Here is a 19,396-nt window from a genome sequence, read left to right as displayed (position 1 = left end):
AACAAGAATTTCCTGCTGAGCAAGTGCCCAGTCAGGAAAGCCAGGACAGGCTCTGCTTATGCCCTTTTCCCCTAGTGGAGCCTTTGTGGATCTAGCCGGGTAAACTGGGCTGTCGGAGCAGGCTTGTGCCTAGAATTCCTGACTGGAATCTCACTCGGGTAGGTGGGTGTGCTCCTCCCGTCACTTATGCTTTAAGGGGCGGGTGGTCTGTGTCTTGATGGCCAACCAGACAAGTTGTTTCGGGATGCAAATCCAATGAGAAATCCAGACATTAAGAATATGGCCGCTACACATCACTGAGACATCCCTTTTGGTCCCTGCCGTATTTGGGATCTGGGTCCTTACGACTGTGGAGGGACTCTCCCGGTTTCTCCCATCGTTTTCGGCCTTCCTTCCACTGACAGTAGGAACCACAAGAGGATACTAGGACACCATGTCGCTGGAAATGGTTCGTGTGACCGGGTGTGTGGGAATAGGGTGCCGTTTTAGTCAGCGAATGAGTCTAATCTGGCTCCGATGAGCCTCGCAGCCGCGATCCTTCTGGGTGGAGCTTGGCCTGCAGCCAGAGCTACTGAACTGTCCCAGGCTGAGCGCTCGGTGCAGCTGGTTCATCTGTGCCCTCCTCCCACAGCAGCACCGAGTCCCTACCGACTGGCGGTCTCCGCAGAGGTTGGTGAAGATTAGGTACACGGGTTGGGAGAGCGTACACCAGAGGAGAAAAGAGGTGTGGTGACTCCCCTAGTCCTTTCACAAACATACAGGGACGTGTGTTTTTTTACACTGTCGCGATTTATTAAATAACATTAATGTTATCCTTGGCTGGGTTTTTCCAAGTAAGCCCAATTTTGCTGACTCGCAGACCCTGGGCAATCTTTTATTCCAACCTTAAGTCACTGATACTAAATCACCCAAAAATAAACCAAGGCGCAGCTTGCAGAATGGCTAAGTGTTAGAAAGGCTTGGGAGTCTAGGCATTGGGGGACAAAGAAAGGTCTGTTGGGGACTGAGTAAGTCTTATCAATCAGCCTGGCAGGAGAAACTGAGCTGAAACCAAGGACAAAGGCAGGGGACCTTGCCTGTGGTTATTTCCCGGCTCTTGACAGCTGACCATGTAATCACTATCCAGCCGCACTCTGGTCTTGGGGTGCTCCTTCAAAATAGGCTCAGGTGAGGGGACTGCACATAGTGTTGTTGCTAAGCAGGTGTGTCTGGTGTTGTTGATGAAATGTGGTAGGTTTTCAGGAGTTGTTTATTGATGTAGTGAGTTTGGGCCCCCTGGTGTGCTGGCAGATAGTAGTTGTTTGCCCTTTCTAGGGTCTTATGCTTAAAAGTCAAGTACATCAGGTCAAAACTGTTGCTTAATAAAATGGAGCCATCCTAGGCTTGGCACAACCGAACGCTGATGTGCTTACAGCGTAAGTTAGCTACGGGCAGTCTCCCTCTTCATTGTCCTATGTCTCAGCGTCTCAGCGGCTTCTGCTTTTCAGATTGCTCTAGTTTCATTCTGTTCCTGTAAAATACCCGACTGAAAGCAGCAGAGGGAAGGAAAGGGTTTGTTTGGCTTATCCTTCCAGGTTACAGTCCATCCTTGAAAGAATTTGGAGGAGAGACTCAAGCAAGAACTTGAAGCGGAAATCATGGAGGTATGCCGCCTGCTGTCTCAGTAATAAACACATGCTTACCGAGCTTTCGAGCTTTCGTATACTGCCCAGGACCAGCAGCCCTAGGAAGGTGCCTTTCCCAGTAGGCTGGGCCCTACAATTAGCTGTCAAGACAATCCTCCACGGACAGGCCCACATGCTAATTTGATTCGGATAATTTCTCAATTGAGATTCTCTTCTCGGGTAACTGTGGACTGTGTCAGGTTAAAGCGAACGGGAGACAGGATGCAAGGAAATCCCTCCTCCAAATTCCCTGACCTGTGCCCTTAGGCCAAGGATTCTTCGGGCTGACAGTGAATCCCAAGGTCTCTTGACATTGTCAGGCTCACAGGAAGTGAGATCCACGGGCCTGGGGAGGTTGGAGTTGGCCTCTATCATAATAGTTCTTTTATTAGGTTTGTTTCTAAATACTGTTTTAAAATGGAAAGTCCTGATAGAAGTAGGTAGATACTTAAGTGTGTGAGTGAAGTATTGTGATAAGGAAACCCCCTAAGAGTCCACAAGCTTCCCTACAGTTAGGATAAAGAGAGCTGTTCTTAAACCAGAACTAACAAAATAGAGAAGAGAGCCTGCGTGTTAGAGGACGCCACAGTTAGCTCCTAGATTAGAACAGTTTTCTGTGAGGTCATCCTGTCTTTAGAGTGCAGTCAAGGACTGGAATGTGCTGGCTCAGGCTGGCCCTGGGTCCACAATCACGTGCCTAGAGGAAGGACACAAACTTCAGGAAAATCTGCCTAGGTAAGTATTTTGTGTCTCACCCAGTTCAAGTGTTAACTATTAAGGCTAACTTGTGGGGATTTGGAAAGCCTTATTCTGGTTTTCTCTGAGTAGCTGGTATTTATCTGTCCAGATCAATGTATTATTTCCCAGAGCTAAAGATATCAATCAGGTTTGTTCTTGTGTGGATAAACAATCCCTGAGGTTATTAGATTGTATTTATTTATTTATTTAGTTAGTTAGTTAGTTACTTTGTTTTTCGAGACAGAGTTTCTTCATGTGTCCCTCACTGTTCTGGAACTCGCTCTGTAGACCAGGTTGACCTCAAATTCACAAAGATTCACCTGCCTCTGCCTCCTGAGTGCTGGAATTACAAGTATGCACCACTACTGCCTGGTGTAGATTGTCTTTGTTTTAACTGATGTTAAGAGCTCCACAATTTGGAGTGTATAAATTCTCAGCACCTTTGTTTTTAGCTTTTCTTAATGTGTGATAAAGATTGGCTGACAGGATAAGCATCTACCAACATCTGACCATAGATTAAAGCTAACTTTATCATGTACACCACATTCAAGTTTTATCTCCTATAAAGCTTTTTTGGTGACCTATTTAAGCTTTCTGGCTTTGCCCACACTGCTTTAAAAATATTTTTTTTGCTATTGTGTGTGTGTGGTGTGTGCTGTGAATGCACATGCCACAGTCTCCTAGAGGAGGTCAGAGGGCAACTGTTCAGAGTCAGCCCTCTCCTTCCACATTTGTGTGAGTTCCAGGGTTTAAACTGAGGTGGCCAGGTATGCCAAGTAAGCACCTTTAGCCCCTGCACGGAACCATGTTGCTGACCCACTTCTTCTTTTAAAAATTAATTTGTTTTGTGCATTTGTGTTTTGCCTGTGTGCATGCCTGTGTAAGGGTGTAGGATCCCCTGGAAATGGAGACAGACAGTTATGAGCGACCATGTGGGACTTGAACCTGGGTCTACTGGAAGAGCAGCCTCTGCCCTTAAGTGCTGAGCCAGTTTTTCAGCCCCCACCCTCTTTTTTGTTTGTTTGTTTTAGTTTGGTTTTTTTGTTTGGTTGGTTTTTTTTGTTTGTTTGTTTGTTTTGAGACAGATTTCTCTGTGTAGTCCTGGCTGTCTTGGAATCATTCTTTAGTCCAGGCTCTGGGGCCTCGAACTTAAGAGATCGACCTGCGTCTGCCTCCTGAGTGCTGGGATTAAAGGCGTGCGCCATCACCACTGCCCAGCAACAGTTCCTTTCTGCTTTAACATTCTTCCTCCAAAACTACATCGTATGCTATAGCTTTAGATGCCTTTTTGTAAACTTGGTGGTTTCTTTTTGTCTTACAGAAATTAGAAAACATTTTTCTTTAAAAAAAAAAACTTCTTAGTTTTAAAGATGTTTTTTTATTTTAAATTATTAATGTTAGCGTGCACTTGAGTGCAGGTGCCCATAGACTCTAGAAGAGGGTACTGGGTTTCTGGGAGCAAGAACTAGAGGCGGTCATTGTCAGAACGCTGCTCTAGAATGGAGTCATGGGGGGATTTCTGAGTATTTGTGAGAAAACCCCAACAAAACAAATCTTGTGTCCTAGGTTTCTTCAGAACTCTGAATTGTTCTTCGAAGGTGTTTGTGTGCCCTTCCCAGGTATAGCAGATAGGAAAGAGTTGACTCCAGATTATTCATGACAGCTGGCTACTGTTATTGTTTATATGCCTCTATGGAAAAGTACAGTCTTGCCATGAGTGGTTTGTCTGCCTTTGTGATTGGACACTTCACTCCTGTGACTCCTCTTAGCCCTCAGAGTACCCATTGTCTGAGGTTGTAAATAAAGTTGGCTATGGCATAAGACTTCAGTTGCTCTCCTTTTATGGGCTCCACTCTCCCAGGTGCTACTGCCTCCTGAGCGGTGACAGTTGTGAGGCTCCTTAATATCAGTGTTGGGAAACGAAATCAGGTTCTCTGTAAGACCAGTGTTCTTAATTGCTAAGCCATTGCTCCAGGTCTCACAACTTCACATTTTTAATGGAAACCTAGAAGCTCTATCTGATATGCCTCTGAAGCATGTTAATCATCCTAAGATACATGATTAATTAGCTTATGTATTCACTTATTTTTCCAGCTAACTTTAATTAACCAACATGTTAGTGATTTAAGTCCTCGGCCAGGCAGTGATGGTGCATGCCTTTAATCCCAGCACTCGGGAGGCAGAGACAGGTAGATCTCTGTTAATTCGAGGCCAGCCTGGTCTACAGTGCAAATTCCAGGGCAGCTAGGGCTACACAGAGAAACCTTTTCTTAAAACAAACAAAGAAAACCAAAACTCAAAAATCAAAAAGATTTTGTCTTGTTATAACAGGCAGCTAGAAAGTGATTTTCTTTAAAAAGGACCAACTTTTCAGTTGCCCTCTAAGTCAACAAGAAAGCAGTAGAAAACTCTTGCATCTCCATCCAGTTTGGTACCCGTCCCTGTTCCTTTGCAAAGGTTGAAAGCACACCAACAGCCATTGTCTTAAAGCTGTGGCTGTCTTAGATTTTGGGAGCTGCAGAACATCCTTAAACCATTCCTACATGAGGCCCCACCTGAGGACAAGTTAATACCTAGGAAACAATAAGAATATTTTTTTAAGATTTATTTTTATTCTATGAATATTGGCTTCTTGCCCACGTATATGTGAGTGCAGCACATGCATGTCTGGTATTCTTGGAAGCAGAGGACAATGAATTCCCCCTGGAACTGGAGGTTCTAGGAAGCAAATCCCAGTCCTCTGGAAGAGCAGCTCCCACTCACCAAGTCATCCATCACTCCAGCCCCACCAATACGAATCTTTGACGGCCTTAGTCTGCCATGATTACCAGAGTCAGAATGTTGAGTTTTAAAATTCTAGCTACATTATGAACTAGGAAATATTCTGACAAATTTAGCTTATTGATCTTATGAGCCTTTCTGTTTTTATATGTACAATATAAAAATGCAAGCACTGCAGACTATGTGTGTGTGTGTGTGTGTGTGTGTGTATTCATATAGCCATACAAAAGGAGTTTTATTTCTTGAGCCAGCAATCGAAAGTGCAGTCCATCCTGGTGGGGAAATCAAGCAGCATCTGGTCACATCATCTACAGCCGGGAAGCAGAGAGGGCCGAGTGATTGCTAGTGCATATCAGGGATGTACACGTTTGCGATTCCCTCCCTGGGGAGCAGTTCAGCTCATTCTAAACTCTGTCAAGTGACAATTAGTATTAGCCATCCCCCTTTTGATTGTTTGTTTTTGTTTTTCAAGATAGGGTTTCCCAGTGTGTAGTCCTGGCTATCCTGGAACTTGCGCTGTAGACCAGGCTGACCTCGAACTCACAGAGATCCGCCTGCCTCTGCCTCCTGAGTACTGGGATTAAGAGCATGCACCACTTTTGCCTGGCAACATCACACTTTTAGTAATTATGGAATTTCTTACATACCTTTGAGGGGTAAGAGCTGTTTCTAAGAACATGAGCTATTTTTCATTGTTCATTTGTATTCCCTAAAAATATTAACTTATTAGAAAATGAATAACCCTTAATCCTCTATAAGTTCTTGTATCGTTGTTGTGACAAAATTCTTGAGAAGGAAATGTAAGAAGCAGAGATTTATTTTGGATTTAGTTCAAGGTTGGGGTCTATCACGTTGGGAGAAGCTTGACAACAGGAGTTAGAGGCAGCTGCTCACGTTGTATCTGCAGTCAGAAAGCAGATGGCAGTAAATTCCAGTGCTTGGCAACGGCTGGCCTCTGAATTCACTTTAGCCCAGCCCAGTGAATGGTGCATCTCACAAACAGACTGAGCTCTTCTGCCTAAAATGGAATCAAAATAATCCCAGACATACTTAGCAAGAGTCCTGTCTCCTAGGTGAATTTTAGATCCTGTCAAGTTGAAAATTAGTATGTACCATCAGGATTTAAAAAAGAAAGTAAAATGGTTATTATGTTTTATTTTATGTATATGGTTGTTTTGTCCTAGTGTGCATCCGTGTGTGCGTGCATGTGGCATGTGTACCTAGTGCCTACAGAGACCAGAAGAGAGGATCAGATTACCTGGAAATGGAGTTGCACAGTTGTGTTACTGTGTGGGTGCTGGGAATCAAATCCAGGTCCCCTGGAAGAGTAGTCAGTAATCTTAATGGCTGAGCCATCTCCCTAGTCTTACAAGTCTTATTATTATTTAAGAATGCTCTATGAGGGGGCTGAAGAGATGGCTCAGCGGTTAAGAGCATTGCCTGTTCTTCCAAAGGTCCTGAGTTCAGTTCCCAGCAACCACATGGTGGCTCACAACCATCTGTAGTGAGGTCTGGTGCCCTCCTCTGGCCTGCAGGCACACACACAGACAGAATATTGTATACATAATAAATAAATAAATCTTAGAAAAAGAATGCTCTATGAGAAAGCAGATACACACTTCTAAGTTTTGTTTATAGTGAATCATAGATGATATATTTGAGTTCCTAACAAGTTGTGAGAAGAGCAAGTACAGTGTTCTATTTCTCTGAAGAGATGCCATGACCATGGCAACTCTTAGAAAGAAAACATTTCATTGGATGTTTGCTTACAGTTTCAAAAGTGTAGCCCATTTTCATCATGGCAGGGAGCATGGTGGCACACATGGAGTTGAAGCAGTAGCTGAGTGTTATAGACTGGAATGGCATGGGGGAGGAAGAGAGAGACAGAGGTGAAGAGAGAGAGGCAGAGAGAGAGGGGGAGGACGAGAGGAGAGGAGAGGAGAGGAGAGAAGAGGAGAGGAGAGGGGAGGGGAGGAAAGAGGAGGGGAGGAGAGGAGAGGAGAGACTGGGTCTGACTTGGCAGGGGATTTTGAAGCCTCAAAGCCCACCTCTCAGTGACACACCTCCTCCAGCAAGGCCACACCTATGCTAACAAGTACTCTTCTCTGGATCATTCTAACCTTTCTCAAGTCACTCCCCAATGACCAAGCATTTGATTACATGAGTATGTGGGTACCAATCTTATTCAAAAGACTGAACCAGTTTCTCAAAGATTCATCAATCAGAAAATACACCGAGTCTAACCAGTTTCTCTGTGATAATCACATGAAAACATAGTATGGATTCTGAGAGAAAAATATAAAAGTGATATAAAAATCTGGTGTAGGAGTTCCTTCTGTTTATGTGTTGCTTTCATTGGATGAATAAAGAAAGTGCCTTGGCCTAGTTGATAGGAGAGAACTTAGGTAGGCGGAGTAGACAGAACTGAATGCTGGGAAGAAGGGCAGAGTGGCAGACACCATGGGTCTCCTGCCTGAGATGGATGCTGGTTAGAATCTTGTCGTTAAGGCCCAGTTATGTGGCAATACACAGATTAATGGAAATGGGTTAAATTAAGATATAAGGATTAGCCAATAAGAAGTTAGAGCTAAAGGGCCAGGCAATGTTTAAATGAATACAGTTTCTGTGTGATTATTTCGGGTGTTAGCTAGCCTGGACGAAAGGCAGGTCCTCACTCCTTGCAATAAACGTCACATACGGTTGGCACTAACTGTTCAAGAAAGCCACATCATTTTTATAGTTGTATAAGAAAGAGCTGCTCTTAATCACAGGTCCCAGATACCAAGAGAAATGGAAATTTTTCCTTCAGCATCTGTAAGGATATGCAGTCTTGGGACAGCTCATATTGGATTTTCTTTGGGACATTAGATAGTCAGAATTTGTTAGAAAGTTTGTCACAATGACCCAGTGGATGAAGAGAGTTAGCACAGCTTATGGGGGCAAAGGTGGGCTTATTCTGCTGTTGCTTTACTCATTTTTCCAATCTACTGTCAGAATTACTATATTAGAGAATCTTAGTGTGTATGAACAGTAACCGTGTGGTGAGCAAGACATCTTGAACATGTATGAACATAGTATCACAATAACTTCTTATAAAGTCTAGACAGCTGGTACTGTGAAGTTAACCCTTGTGGAAATGTGTGTGTGTGCTTTTAGGAGACAGTGACCTTTGAGGATGTGGCTGTGCACTTCACCATGGAGGAGTGGGCTATGCTGGATCTATCCCAAAAGGAGCTCTACAAAGACGTGATGAAGGAAATATTGAGAAACATGGTCTCTATAGGTAAAGACATCCATTCTCATAATAGGTCAGTCAAACAAAGTGCTTCTATGTTCATCACTGCTGCATGAACTGAAATATGGTAAAGATTTGGGGATGCTTACTTGGCAGAGGAGACACCAAGATCAGGAAGCTGGTTTTCTTAGAGTAAGGCTCAACCATTTTCACTGACTCCTGCGACTTTCCCAAATGTAGAAAAGTTGACTGTGTAATTTGTGGTAGTGGGAGACTGTGTTCACATTCTGCCCCCAAAAAAGAAAAAAAAAAGGTGGCAGGGGTGAATATACGAGATGGGCTACTTTATACCATGAATTTAGTTGGAATCTACTAATGTTTTTCCTGTAGTATCATGATTTATAATAATTCATTTTGATCTGTATTTTAGGAAACATAAGGAAACACCAAAAGATTGAAAATTCTGGCATAAAGCTAAGGTAATTCAGGTTCCTCAATGTTCAAGGTGTCATAGGATATTTTACAAAGAGGTAAAAGAGACAAATATGTCAAATTTCAATCTGCGTTGATCTCAGGAAATTGTCTCCGAAACTTCCAATATGTTTCAAGTCGTAAACAAGAACATCTTGGATACTCAAGCACTGAAAACAACTTGAGTATCACGATACATGCATACATACAATATCATACTTCACACGTACAAACTTTATACCATATACAACATGCAATATGAGAGATGAGTTTATCTGGCATCTTTGGTATGAGGTGCATATGAAACAAAATAAGATGTCATTTTTAGACTGAAACTAACCGTTGAGAGAACACGTATAGACAGCTGTGGGGCCACACTTTTAATCTCAGCACATGGGAAGCAGTGGCAGGTGAATCTCTGATTTAGAGGTCAGCCTGGTCTACTAAGTGAGTTTCAGGACAGCCAGCACTTCAAAGTGAAATCTTATCTCAAAAAAAAAAAATAAATAAAACAAACAGAAAGACAACTCAATATGGGTATTTGTCTTTTTTTTTTTTTTAAGATTTATTCATTATGTATACAGTATTCTCAGTACTTTGCCTGAAGGCCAGAAGGGGGCCCCAGATCTCATTACAGATGGTTGTGAGCCACCATGTGGTTGCTGGAAATTGAACTCAGAACCTTTGGAAGAGCAGGTGGTGCTCTTAACCACTGAGCCATCTCTCCAGCCCCGGGCATTTGTCTTAAGGTTTCTATTGATGTGAAGAGACACTCTGACCATGGCAACTTATAAAGAAAAACATGTATTTGGGTCTGGTTTCCAGGCTCAGAGGTTTAGTTCATTATTGTCATGGACTTGTAGCCAAGCATGGTGCTAGAGAAGGAGCTGAGAGTTCTACATCTGGACCCACAGGCCGCAGAAAAAAGGGCATGACACACTGGGTCTAGATGGAACATCTGAAACCTCAAAACCCATCGCCAGTGACACACTTCCTCCAACATGACCACATCCCCTAATAGTACCACTCCCTATGAGCTTATGGGAGCCATTTTTATTCAAACTACCATAGCATTCAATTAGTTCAAAATGCAACATCATTTTCATCATCAGTATTGGACATCAAATTGTGCGCAATATTGAATATTGAAATGGGTATTTAAATATGACATATACATTCAATGTTTGCCAAATGTGGATACAATATAACTTCTCATTGTGTTTATTATACCATTGCTGTTATTACAGCTATCCTCAAATCATGCTGCATAGCATTCCGTGAAAACATGTTCAGAATTCCTACAGTACACAGAACCAGTATTTCTACTTGTAAATCATTAATAATCAAACACTGAGTAATCTACTTTTTTATTTCTTACAGATGTCAACTGGTGGAGAAACTCCATGAGTGTAAGCAAGATCATGAGTGTGCAGAAATCGTCAGCTTCTCTACAGAGGGCACGGTGAACCATAAATTTTATCCAGGAGTACATATATGTAAAAGAAATGGGTTTGTAAATGTAGTCATTGGCTATTTAGCTCTAAGTGTGCAGCTAAAACCTAGGCCAGGGCAGAAAACAAATGAAGTTCAGGAACATGGAAAGGAGCTGAATAGTAATAAAGAATCAGAGGACACCTCCAGCTCTCCCCCAACTTTTCAGAAGCATAAAAGTGCTGACACGGAAGAGAAATCTAATAAAAATAAGCAGTCTAATGAAGACGTAAGAATCGGTCAGACTCATGAAAGAACCCCTGCTGAAGAAAAGCACCACAAATGTAAGCAGTGTGGGAAAACTTTTACTTCTCTCAGGTCCTTAAAGGGTCATGAACAACATTACCATGCAAAGAAGTCCTTTGCATGTAAGCAGTGTGGGAAAGCCTTCCCTTTTCCCAGTTCCCTACAAGTCCATGAAAGAATCCACACTGGCGAGAGGCCCTACACGTGTAAGCAGTGTGGGAAAACCTTTGCTTATTCCAGTTCTCTTCTAAGACATGAAAAGACCCACACAGGCTCGAGTCCCCATCAGTGTCAACTGTGTGGGAAAACCTTTACTCGTTTCAATTCTCTTTTAAGGCATAAAATAATCCACACCGGTGAGAAGCCCTACGCGTGTAACCAGTGTGAGAAAAGCTTTTCTCGCTCTGCTTCCCTTCAAAGACATACGAGAATCCACACCGGAGAGAAACCCTATGTATGTAAGCAATGTGGGAAAGCCTTCATTACTTCTACTCATCTTCAAATACACGAACGAACTCACACTGGGGAAAAACCCTATGTATGTAAGGAATGTGGGGATGCCTTCATGCTTTGGAATCAGTTTCGAAAGCACAAAGTAACCCACAGTGGTGTGAATCCCCATGTTTGTAAGCAGTGTGGGAAAACGTTCACTCGTCTCAGTTCCCTACAAATCCATGCAAGAATTCACACTGGCGAGAAGCCCTATGTGTGCAAGCAGTGCACAAAAGCCTTCATGTCTCTGTATCAATTACGGAGGCATGAAGTCAGTCATACTGGTGTCAAACCCTATGTGTGCAAACAGTGCGGGAAGGGGTTCTTTTGTTCTACTACTTTTCGAAGTCATGAGAAGATACACAGCGGCGATAACCCACATGTGTGCTCACAGTGTGAGAAAGTCCTGAGTTCCGAGAGTGCTTTGCGGAAACATAAAATGATTCACACTGGGGAGAAACCTCGTGTGTGTAAGCAGTGTGGGAAAACCTTCACCCACTTAAGTTCTCTTCAGTACCACGCGTTGATGCACAGTGGTGAGAAACCCCATGAGTGTAAGAGGTGTGGGAAAGGCTTTAGGTCTCTTAGTCACCTTAAAAAGCATGAAAGAACACAACACTGAGGAGAGACCATCCTCATGTAAATGATATGGGAAATCCGTTCCTTAATATCTCTTATGAAGACAGTCATTCTCCGTGGTTTACATCCCTAGCTTTGAAAGCAATGCTTACACTTTTTGAATCTCTGTCATGTCTTTCCCGTGATGACAGAGATTCGACTGCAGAGGAACCTTGTGCACAGTTTCAGTGTAGAAAGTCTCCCCTTCTTCCCTGGTTCCTCCAAATATGTGTGAGTCAACCAGAGGGGAGCAGAGTGACGACTCAGCAGCTAAGAGTGCTGGCTGCTCTTCCAGAGGACCTAGGTTTGATTCCCAGCAGCCACATGGAAGCCTACAACCGTGTCTAATTTCAGTTACAAGGGATCCAGTGTCCTCTTCTGACTTCAGTGGCCTCTGCATGCTCGTGGTACACAGACATCCATGCAGGCAGATTACCTATACCCATAGTTATTTTTTAAAAATCCACACTGGAGAGAAACTCTTTGTATGTAGGTAATATTAGAAAGTCTCCCAGTGCTACTGTTCCTTTTACAGAAATGAAAGATCCTACCACGGAATAACCTTAAATACAGATTTTTTTTAAAAAAATAGACTTATTTGTATTATTTCATGTGTGTGAATGCTCTGCCTGTCTGTGTGAATGTGTGTGGCGTGTGTGCTCTGCCTGCGCTGCCATGAAGAGTGAGTGCCCCAGACCCTCTGGAACTGGAGTTGCAGATGGCTATGAACAGTCACATAGGTGCCCTTTGTAAACATAGTGAGTGCTTTTAACCACTAAGCTAAAACTCTCTGACCTTCAGACAAGGTGGAAATAGGCTTACATTTTTCGGGCCTCCCCAGCTATGTTTATTTTTCTCTCAGTGTTTATTTTCTAGCATACTTTCTTGCATGTCTATGATGGTTGGTTTTAATGTCAACTTGCCACATAACCGAAACACCTGAGTGTGGACCCTCACTGGAAGAACTGTTCTAATTTCCTTGACTGATGTGGGAAGACTCACCCACTCCACTTGTAGGTGTCACCTCCTGGTCCAGATAAAAGGGGTATGGCAGAAGGAAGCATTTTGCCTTTTGCTCACTTGTCTATCCATCTTGTCGCCTCGTTCTGTTGTCCTGTTGCTATTGATGTTTGCTTCACAGATATCAGATCTAGTGACTCCAAACTTTCATTGTGTATCGGGCCAGCCGACCTGTTGAACAGAACCTGAATAGGGGAGAGAGGAGTATGAAAGAAAGAAACAAAAGACAGAAGATAGAATCGGGAGGGTCTCAGTGAATACTACAGATGCTCTGAATTTATTTCTCATAACCCTTTTATAGCAGAAAGGGGATGGCAACAGACTTCCTTACCTTGGTTCAAGAAACAAACAAGCCCCCTTACCACATTTAGGAATCTCGTCTTTGGCCAAACATCCTTTTTTTTTTTTTTTTTTTTTTTTTGGCCTTCATCCTGTTAATTGGCCTTGAGGAGCAAGAACAAGCTTGAACTCTCTGACCTTAAGTCAAGATGGAATAGAGTCACTGTGATCTCCCACAATTGTTACTAGGGAAACAGGGTAGTTGAGGAAAATTCTAGGCTCATTGTGCCAGACTGGGACTGCTGAAGCCCATCCACCCACCCACTTACCCCCCACCTACCCACCCACAGACCCTCCATCCACTCACCCAACCACCAACACTGAGTGCTATGGCTCCAGCCTTAAGACCTAGGAATAACCACGTTATCAACTCCCTGGTCATTCTGCCTTTGTCACTACTTTGAAGCCGACTTAATTCCATTTCTCTAGAGAAGCCTGCTGGATACAGTGCCCTTTTAAGGTTGAACTATTTTAAGATTGCTTTTAGAATAGGAAATGATAACTTTTTCTTTTTACTCCTAAGCAAGATACATATATTTTACAGATCAGGCCATGTTTAGTAGTTTATTTAGTTTGTGTTGTATGAAACATGAAGGCCCCTGTCTCACAGAGATCCACCCACCTCTGCCTCCTGAATGGTGGGATTAAAGGCGTGGGCCATCCCCACCAGTCCAGTGGGTTGTTTTTTTAACAATGGGACATGAAGATAGACATCCGATAATCAAGGCTTTGCTCATCGATGGAAGGAAAGTACAATGAAGAGGACGAACCTTGGCTTGAGGATAGTGGATAAAGTTGAAAGTGATGGGTATCAGTGGGCCAGGCGTCTTCTTTTGGACCACCAACCAGCCCCCAAATTCTTGTTATTGGTTTTGAATGCTTTACCTAGTTTAGGCACGTTTCTGGCTAGCTCTTTTAATTTAACCGTTTTCTCTCTATTTACCATTTGCCTCAGGGCTTATTACCTTTCTTATTTCTGTATACCTTATTTTCACTGCCTCCTTATGTCTGTCTGTCTGGCTCTCCCTCATTTTCTCCTTCTTCCTTTCATTCTTCTCCCGAGGCTAGCTTTCTCCTCCTTATTCTCTCTTTCTGTTAACCCTGTCTATCCTTCCTTCTATTGGCTATTTAGCTCTTTCTTAAACCAAACAAGTGCCTTAGGCAAGGTGAAACAAATGCAACACATCTTTACATAATTCAACAAATGCAGCATAAACAAAAGTGACACACTTTACACAGGTAAACAAGTGTAGCCTAGTTAATATTCCACAGCACATCAGCATCTAGTAACGAGATGAGTGATTTGATGTGGGAATGACTCCAGAGGTAGGATGTTAGTGTAATGTATGTCTTAATCACTCTTCTATTGCTGTAAAGAGACACCATGACCAACGCAGTTCTTATAAAAAGAGCCCTTAATTGTTGGCTTGCTTACAGTTTCAGGGGTCACTCCATTGTCAACACGGCAGAGAGCCTGGTGGCATGCAGACAGGCGCGAAGCTGGAAGAGTAACTGAGGGTTTTATATCCTGATCCAAAGGCAGAGACAAAGAGAGAGAGAGAGAGACAGAGACAGAGACTCTGGGCTTGGCATGGGCTTTTGAAACCTGAAAGCCCACCCTTCCTCAAACAAGCCCAGGCCTCTTAATTCTTCGAATCCCTTCGAATAGTACCACTTTCTGGAGACTAAGCCTTCAAATATGTGAGCCTGTGGGGGTTTAATATACATGTATTAAACATAGGAAACCAAAAGTGAACTTTTCACATACGTATAGTTTTTTTGTTACCTGAAATATGCTCTGTTTTCACACCTACAACTGGCATTCCACCTTTGCAGACACGCTGGTGTCTCACAATTCTATTGAAACGTCACACTACCTGTATGTAGTACTGACTCCAGAGGTCAGTTTGTGTTTCTTAGCAAAAAATGGGCCCAAGATATTAGCCAGGGCCATGGTGTTTTGTAAAGAACCTCAATTCTGGTTAAATTGGAACAATTTCTGTAACTATAGTAATCTGATTTCCAGTACTAAAGCAATTCACTTCTCTGGAGTATTGCTGTCCCTGCTCCATGGACTCCAGGATTAGATCCATCACTTAACATTCTTTAACTGACTACTCATTGGCTGTGTCTTGCCATGGGTAACTGCAGGCCTCTGTCTCAGTGAAATTCTTAGGAGTCCAGTGGTGTGGGGGCATTAGAGCCAAAAGCCATAAAGTTGTTGGTGAAATCACAATGCCAGTGATGAGAGACCTCTTTATACGTTGTCAGTGAGTGAGCCCGAAGGCCACAAGATTTCTCCTTTATCTGTCTTTTCCTTAACTTGTGTTTATGTTCTGTTGGAATTTATAAGGCATTTGTGGTCTCTCTCTCTCTCTCTCTCTCTCTCTCTGTGTGTGTGTGTGTGTGAAATCATTACTTTGATTTCATTCTCTAAGATTTCATCTGATTTACTTGATTTGGAGACCTTTACAATGGGATTAGTATTTTTGGTGGAATTGTGTTATGTTAAGATATTTTTTTTATTTTGAGTTAAATCATTGGTTGTGTGTGTGTGTGTGTGTGTGTATGTGTGTTTATGTGTGTGTTTAATAATCACATTGCTTTTTTTCAAATAGAACTCTATGCAATTTTCAGGATATAGCAGGGCTGAAGTTTTGTTTGACTCTGCTCTATAACGTTTTGGTCACCAGGCTAAATGGAAAAGTTTCTGCAAAAATACTCACTATCCATGGGTAGGCCCCATTTAAAATAAAAGAATATCTAGTAAAAAAAAAAAAAAGACCAAATTTATCATCCTTCAAATGCCAATCATTCTAGGATAAGGAGGAATATTGTGACTTGTCTTTGCCCAAGTGTATCAGTCGTTACATTAGGAATGAGTAGAAAGGAAAATAAATATAAATAAAGGTGGTGATTATTCCTTTGTTGATGACAAACAGTAGACAAGGAAAAGGTAAACACAAGGAGACAGTAGGGACATGAGAGTGAAGAGGAGGTAACTTTGTAGAGGGATAAGTAAAGAAATATAATCGGATAACCTAGCGCAGACCCAGGCGTTAGAAGACTGAGACCAGAAATCGTGAAAACCAGGCCAGCCTGTGTTCTTTGGGCAAGTCTCTGGAAAGGAAAATAATACGGATAGAATAGAGACCAGGAGTAGAGGGGAAAGAGGAAAAAGAGAAGACCGAGCAGGACAAAACTGGCCTGCTAATTTGACAGTAGATATTAAATAAGACTCTTATAAATGCGAAGGCGAGAGGGCGGGATGGGTTCTGAAGTATAAAAGTAGGGAGCTGGAGAACTGTCTCTATGGTAGTTTAGAGCGCAGTACTGTTTTTGCAAAGAATCCAAATTCTGTCGGCTTGTAACTCCATCTCCGGGGATACAGTGCCCTCTTCTGGCCTCTATGGGCACCTCATACGTGTGGCAGGTACACAGACAAGCAATATATATAATTAAATTCTTAAAAACTAAAGATGTCATTTAGTCAGCTTGCTGATTGCAGCCTCAAGTCTCTCAGCTTTCCTTTCTCTGCTCCCGTCTTTCTAAAAGGTCACTTAAAATACCTCTGTCTGCCGGCTCTCCGGACCTTGCTCTCAGCCTGAACGCTTCAGCTGTTGCACGCAGAATCTCGTGCCTGCTCATTGCTTGTCCCTAACCTGCTACAAAGAGCACCACCAGAGCAGCCTTTCAAATTTAATCTTCTCCTCTCACCAAGCCTTCCTTTCTAACTTCTACTCGTTCTTTGTGAGCTTAGTTCCCTGCAGTCAGGCTGGTGGTCCTGGGAGCAGGAATGATTGTCCTGGAAGTCACCTGTGGTATTTTCCAGGTTTATGTGGTTAGTGTCGTGCAACTTCGTTGGGACCTGTCTAACCCTTACAATTCCTGAAGAATCCCTGATACGTTTCTAATGACTCTGTGTCACTCCATTCCCGAAATGTTTGGCTATAGAAATGACTATGTGAGGTGGGTGGGTGCAAGAGAGACTTTCAAAGGGGTAAGCAGAACGTGTAGACTGCCAGGCACTGGAGACTAACATCGACCTCAAAAGGAAAGGGAACGCTAGAGGCTGAGCCAAATAGGAATAACTCACATCGGATTTATTCTTTGTTATGGCATTTTTCACACATGCAAATAGAATTTAGCTGATATCTTTGCCTTGTTAAAGAATCGGCTTCTTCCTATTTTTAATTCCATGTAAAATACAGCGTTTCACCCCTTTCACATGTAAAGCTAGAAGGAGAGTTTGGGAATCTCACAGCCGAATGGTACCCCAGGAAAGCTTACGCTGGGATTTGAGATTTGGCGCCACAGTACACGCTAGAGGATGTTTTCTCTGTCATTTAAGCATTAGGAGACAGGCATGTGACTCACTGGCCAATAAGAAAAGTTGCTTGGCTGCATAAACCATCCAATGAAGCTTTCAGATGTTGGGAGAGGGCGGGTACAGCAACGGGGATGCCACTTCCCGTCCAGCCATTTTAGGCGTTTGTGTCTTCTCTGGAGAGAGACCCGCAGGTTCTGCCCCCAGTGTCTGCGTCTCATCCCCGGAGTACAGGAGCCGCTGGACAACACGAGGACACCCCAGTGACCGAAAATGGTGCGTGTGGCCGGGCGTCCCGAGTGTGGGGAGGAGGTTGTTGCAAGCGAAGGCAACAGTGGGGACGCGGCCTCCCCGGGCAGCTGAGTCTGCGTCTGCGACTCATCGGGCTCCGCTGGGCCGCGCTGCCCGGGTCCCGCTGGGTGGAGCTGGGTCAGCAGACAGAGTCGCGGTCCTGTCCCTCGCTGAGCGCTCGGTGCTGCAGCCTCTGTAGGCATCTGAACACCCACAGCCTCGCGACTCCGCAGCCTGGGCGGTGGCAGCAGTGTCGCGGTGACACTCGGGACTCTGGGGTTCGTGCGTGTGAGTGTGTGTGTTGGGGGGGGGCAGGGTGTGGTGACCTTGGATCCTGAGGGACAAGTTGATGTGTTTCCAGTGCCAGAATTTATTGGATGAAAAAAATAATTTCACAAATTATGTCTGTTTCGTTGTTAACAATTAGCCGAGTATGCCCGATTTTGCTTGGTAACCAGCCATTGGCAATCACGGGTTCTTATATAACAGTCTAATTACTGACATTAACTGGCAGATAACATGAACATTTCACATAAAAATACACAAATGTGCAGGTCACAGAATGGCTAGGAATTGGAGTGGTGGAGTTGAGAGTCTGTTCTGAAGTAGGAGGCTTTGGAGCAGAGACAGATGCAAAGAAAAGTCTATAGGGGATCAAAGGTGATGTCCTAGCAGCGCCGGCACAGATGTCAAATGTATATGCAGTGGGCATGAGTAAGTCAATTTAAGTTGATTGAGTGACCTGGACAGGAGGAACCGCACTGGAATTGGAGTCCAAGGGCGGTAAGGCTCCTGACGGTTGCCTGCCGTACTTTGTCTTGGGATGTAACTTTTGTGGTCCCGGGTGAGAGGGTTTCATGAGGGTTTGGCTGATAAGTAGATTTGTGTGCTGTGTCTAATATGATTTGGTATATTTTCAAGTGTCATCGTTGATGTTGTCAGTTTATCCCTCCTGGTGTTCTGGCAGATCCTGGTTGTTTACTGTGCTGCCTTCCTTTTGGGGGAGGAGTTCTTATAACTTCAGATTGGAGTCACTTTGGTCGGGGTTGTTGCTTAATAAAATGGAGTCATGCTTGGCTTGACACTGTCGGAAAGCAGATAGTCCTTATGGTATAGAGTGTCACTGAGCAGTCTGCTGTGTCTTCCTCGCTGTCTCTCCTCGGTGACACCTGCTTCTCCTGTAAGTCTCACAGATTCAAGGGACGCTTCCTCTAAGTTCCATAACCTGTACCCATAAGTCAGGGGATCATAGTACTAGCAACAAACCCTGAATTTGTGCCTTCTTCTGACATTCCCAAACTCGTTGGAAAGGGAGATCCACATACATGGATGACTGGAACTGGACTCTGTCATAATTGCTAGTGCCTTCAGGTGTTTCTAGATATTGCTTTTTGGTTTTAAATTGTATTTATGTATCACTATTGTTTGCACAATAATAATGCATAGGGTGTGTGTGTGTGTGTGTGTGTGTGTTTTCCTGCATGTTACGACTTGCATTTTGGAGGTCAGAAAACAACTTCATGAGATACTTTCTTTCCTTTACGTGGGTTCCCAGGATTGAGCTCATATCACCAGGCCCCTGCCTTTACCTTCTGAGCCACTGTCCTCGTGTCTACACATCATTTTACAAGGCAGAGTCCTGGTAGAGGTAGGCCTTACAGTATGTGAATACAATATTGCATT

At 43.5% G+C, this 19,396-nt stretch overlaps 2 protein-coding genes, 1 long non-coding RNA gene and 1 pseudogene across 7 annotated transcripts in view; 3 read left to right on the top strand and 1 right to left on the bottom strand.

Annotated features, from left to right (window-relative positions):
• Window positions 1-76: 76 nt before the first annotated feature.
• LOC125404142 (uncharacterized) lies at window positions 77-12,319 on the top strand. 4 transcript variants are annotated; one of them, XM_048439910.3, is made up of 5 exons: window positions 197-448; window positions 1,575-1,643; window positions 8,340-8,466; window positions 8,849-8,897; window positions 10,270-12,319. In XM_048439910.3, the coding sequence occupies exons 2-5, from the start codon at window positions 1,638-1,640 to the stop codon at window positions 11,738-11,740; spliced, it is 1,653 nt and encodes a 550-aa protein (XP_048295867.2). In that variant the 5' UTR covers window positions 197-448; window positions 1,575-1,637; the 3' UTR covers window positions 11,741-12,319. The 4 variants fall into 4 exon arrangements, with proteins under 4 accessions (XP_048295871.2, XP_048295867.2, XP_085546895.2 ...); XM_048439914.3 differs by lacking the exons at window positions 197-448; window positions 1,575-1,643 and adding an exon at window positions 77-158; XM_085690769.2 differs by lacking the exons at window positions 197-448; window positions 1,575-1,643 and adding an exon at window positions 480-669.
• LOC146894241 (uncharacterized) lies at window positions 5,983-13,259 on the bottom strand. The gene is made up of 4 exons (XR_015002305.2): window positions 13,119-13,259; window positions 12,739-12,941; window positions 8,568-8,705; window positions 5,983-6,201 (listed from the first exon to the last, which is right to left on the bottom strand). It is a non-coding gene; the product is annotated as an uncharacterized LOC146894241 (long non-coding RNA).
• Window positions 8,560-8,711, top strand: LOC148121816 (U1 spliceosomal RNA; annotated as a pseudogene).
• A 97-nt stretch (window positions 13,260-13,356) lies between the features above and the next one.
• The window catches only part of LOC125404141 (uncharacterized), a 28,409-nt gene continuing 22,369 nt past the window's right edge, over window positions 13,357-19,396 (top strand). Inside the window, exon 1 of one of the 2 annotated variants that reach the window (XM_048439908.3) lies at window positions 13,357-13,555. Coding sequence is in view for 1 of the 2 variants with exons in the window: in XM_048439907.3 (XP_048295864.1) it covers window positions 17,696-17,698 (3 nt within the window). In the remaining variant the exon portion in view is untranslated. Of the gene's footprint in view, window positions 13,556-17,553; window positions 17,699-19,396 lie in introns of those variants that run through there. The other variant, XM_048439907.3, reaches the window with a different exon arrangement.

Source organism: Myodes glareolus, chromosome 6 (genome assembly GCF_982192425.1).
Source record: "Myodes glareolus chromosome 6, mMyoGla1.1, whole genome shotgun sequence".
Taxonomy (NCBI): Eukaryota; Metazoa; Chordata; class Mammalia; order Rodentia; family Cricetidae; genus Myodes; species Myodes glareolus.
The sequence above is the reverse complement of the archived record's forward strand: the minus strand, read 5'-3'. Positions and strand labels throughout refer to the sequence as shown.

Excerpts from the sequence above, each read along its gene's own strand:
- LOC125404142 (XM_085690769.2), top strand. The coding sequence starts at position 517 with ATGAGCCTCGCAGCCGCGATCCTTCTGGGTGGAGCTTGGCCTGCAGCC. Across the intron at positions 8,467-8,848 it reads GAGAAACATGGTCTCTATAG|GAAACATAAGGAAACACCAA; the intron begins GTAAAGACATCC and ends TCTGTATTTTAG. Across the intron at positions 8,898-10,269 it reads AATTCTGGCATAAAGCTAAG|ATGTCAACTGGTGGAGAAAC; the intron begins GTAATTCAGGTT and ends TATTTCTTACAG.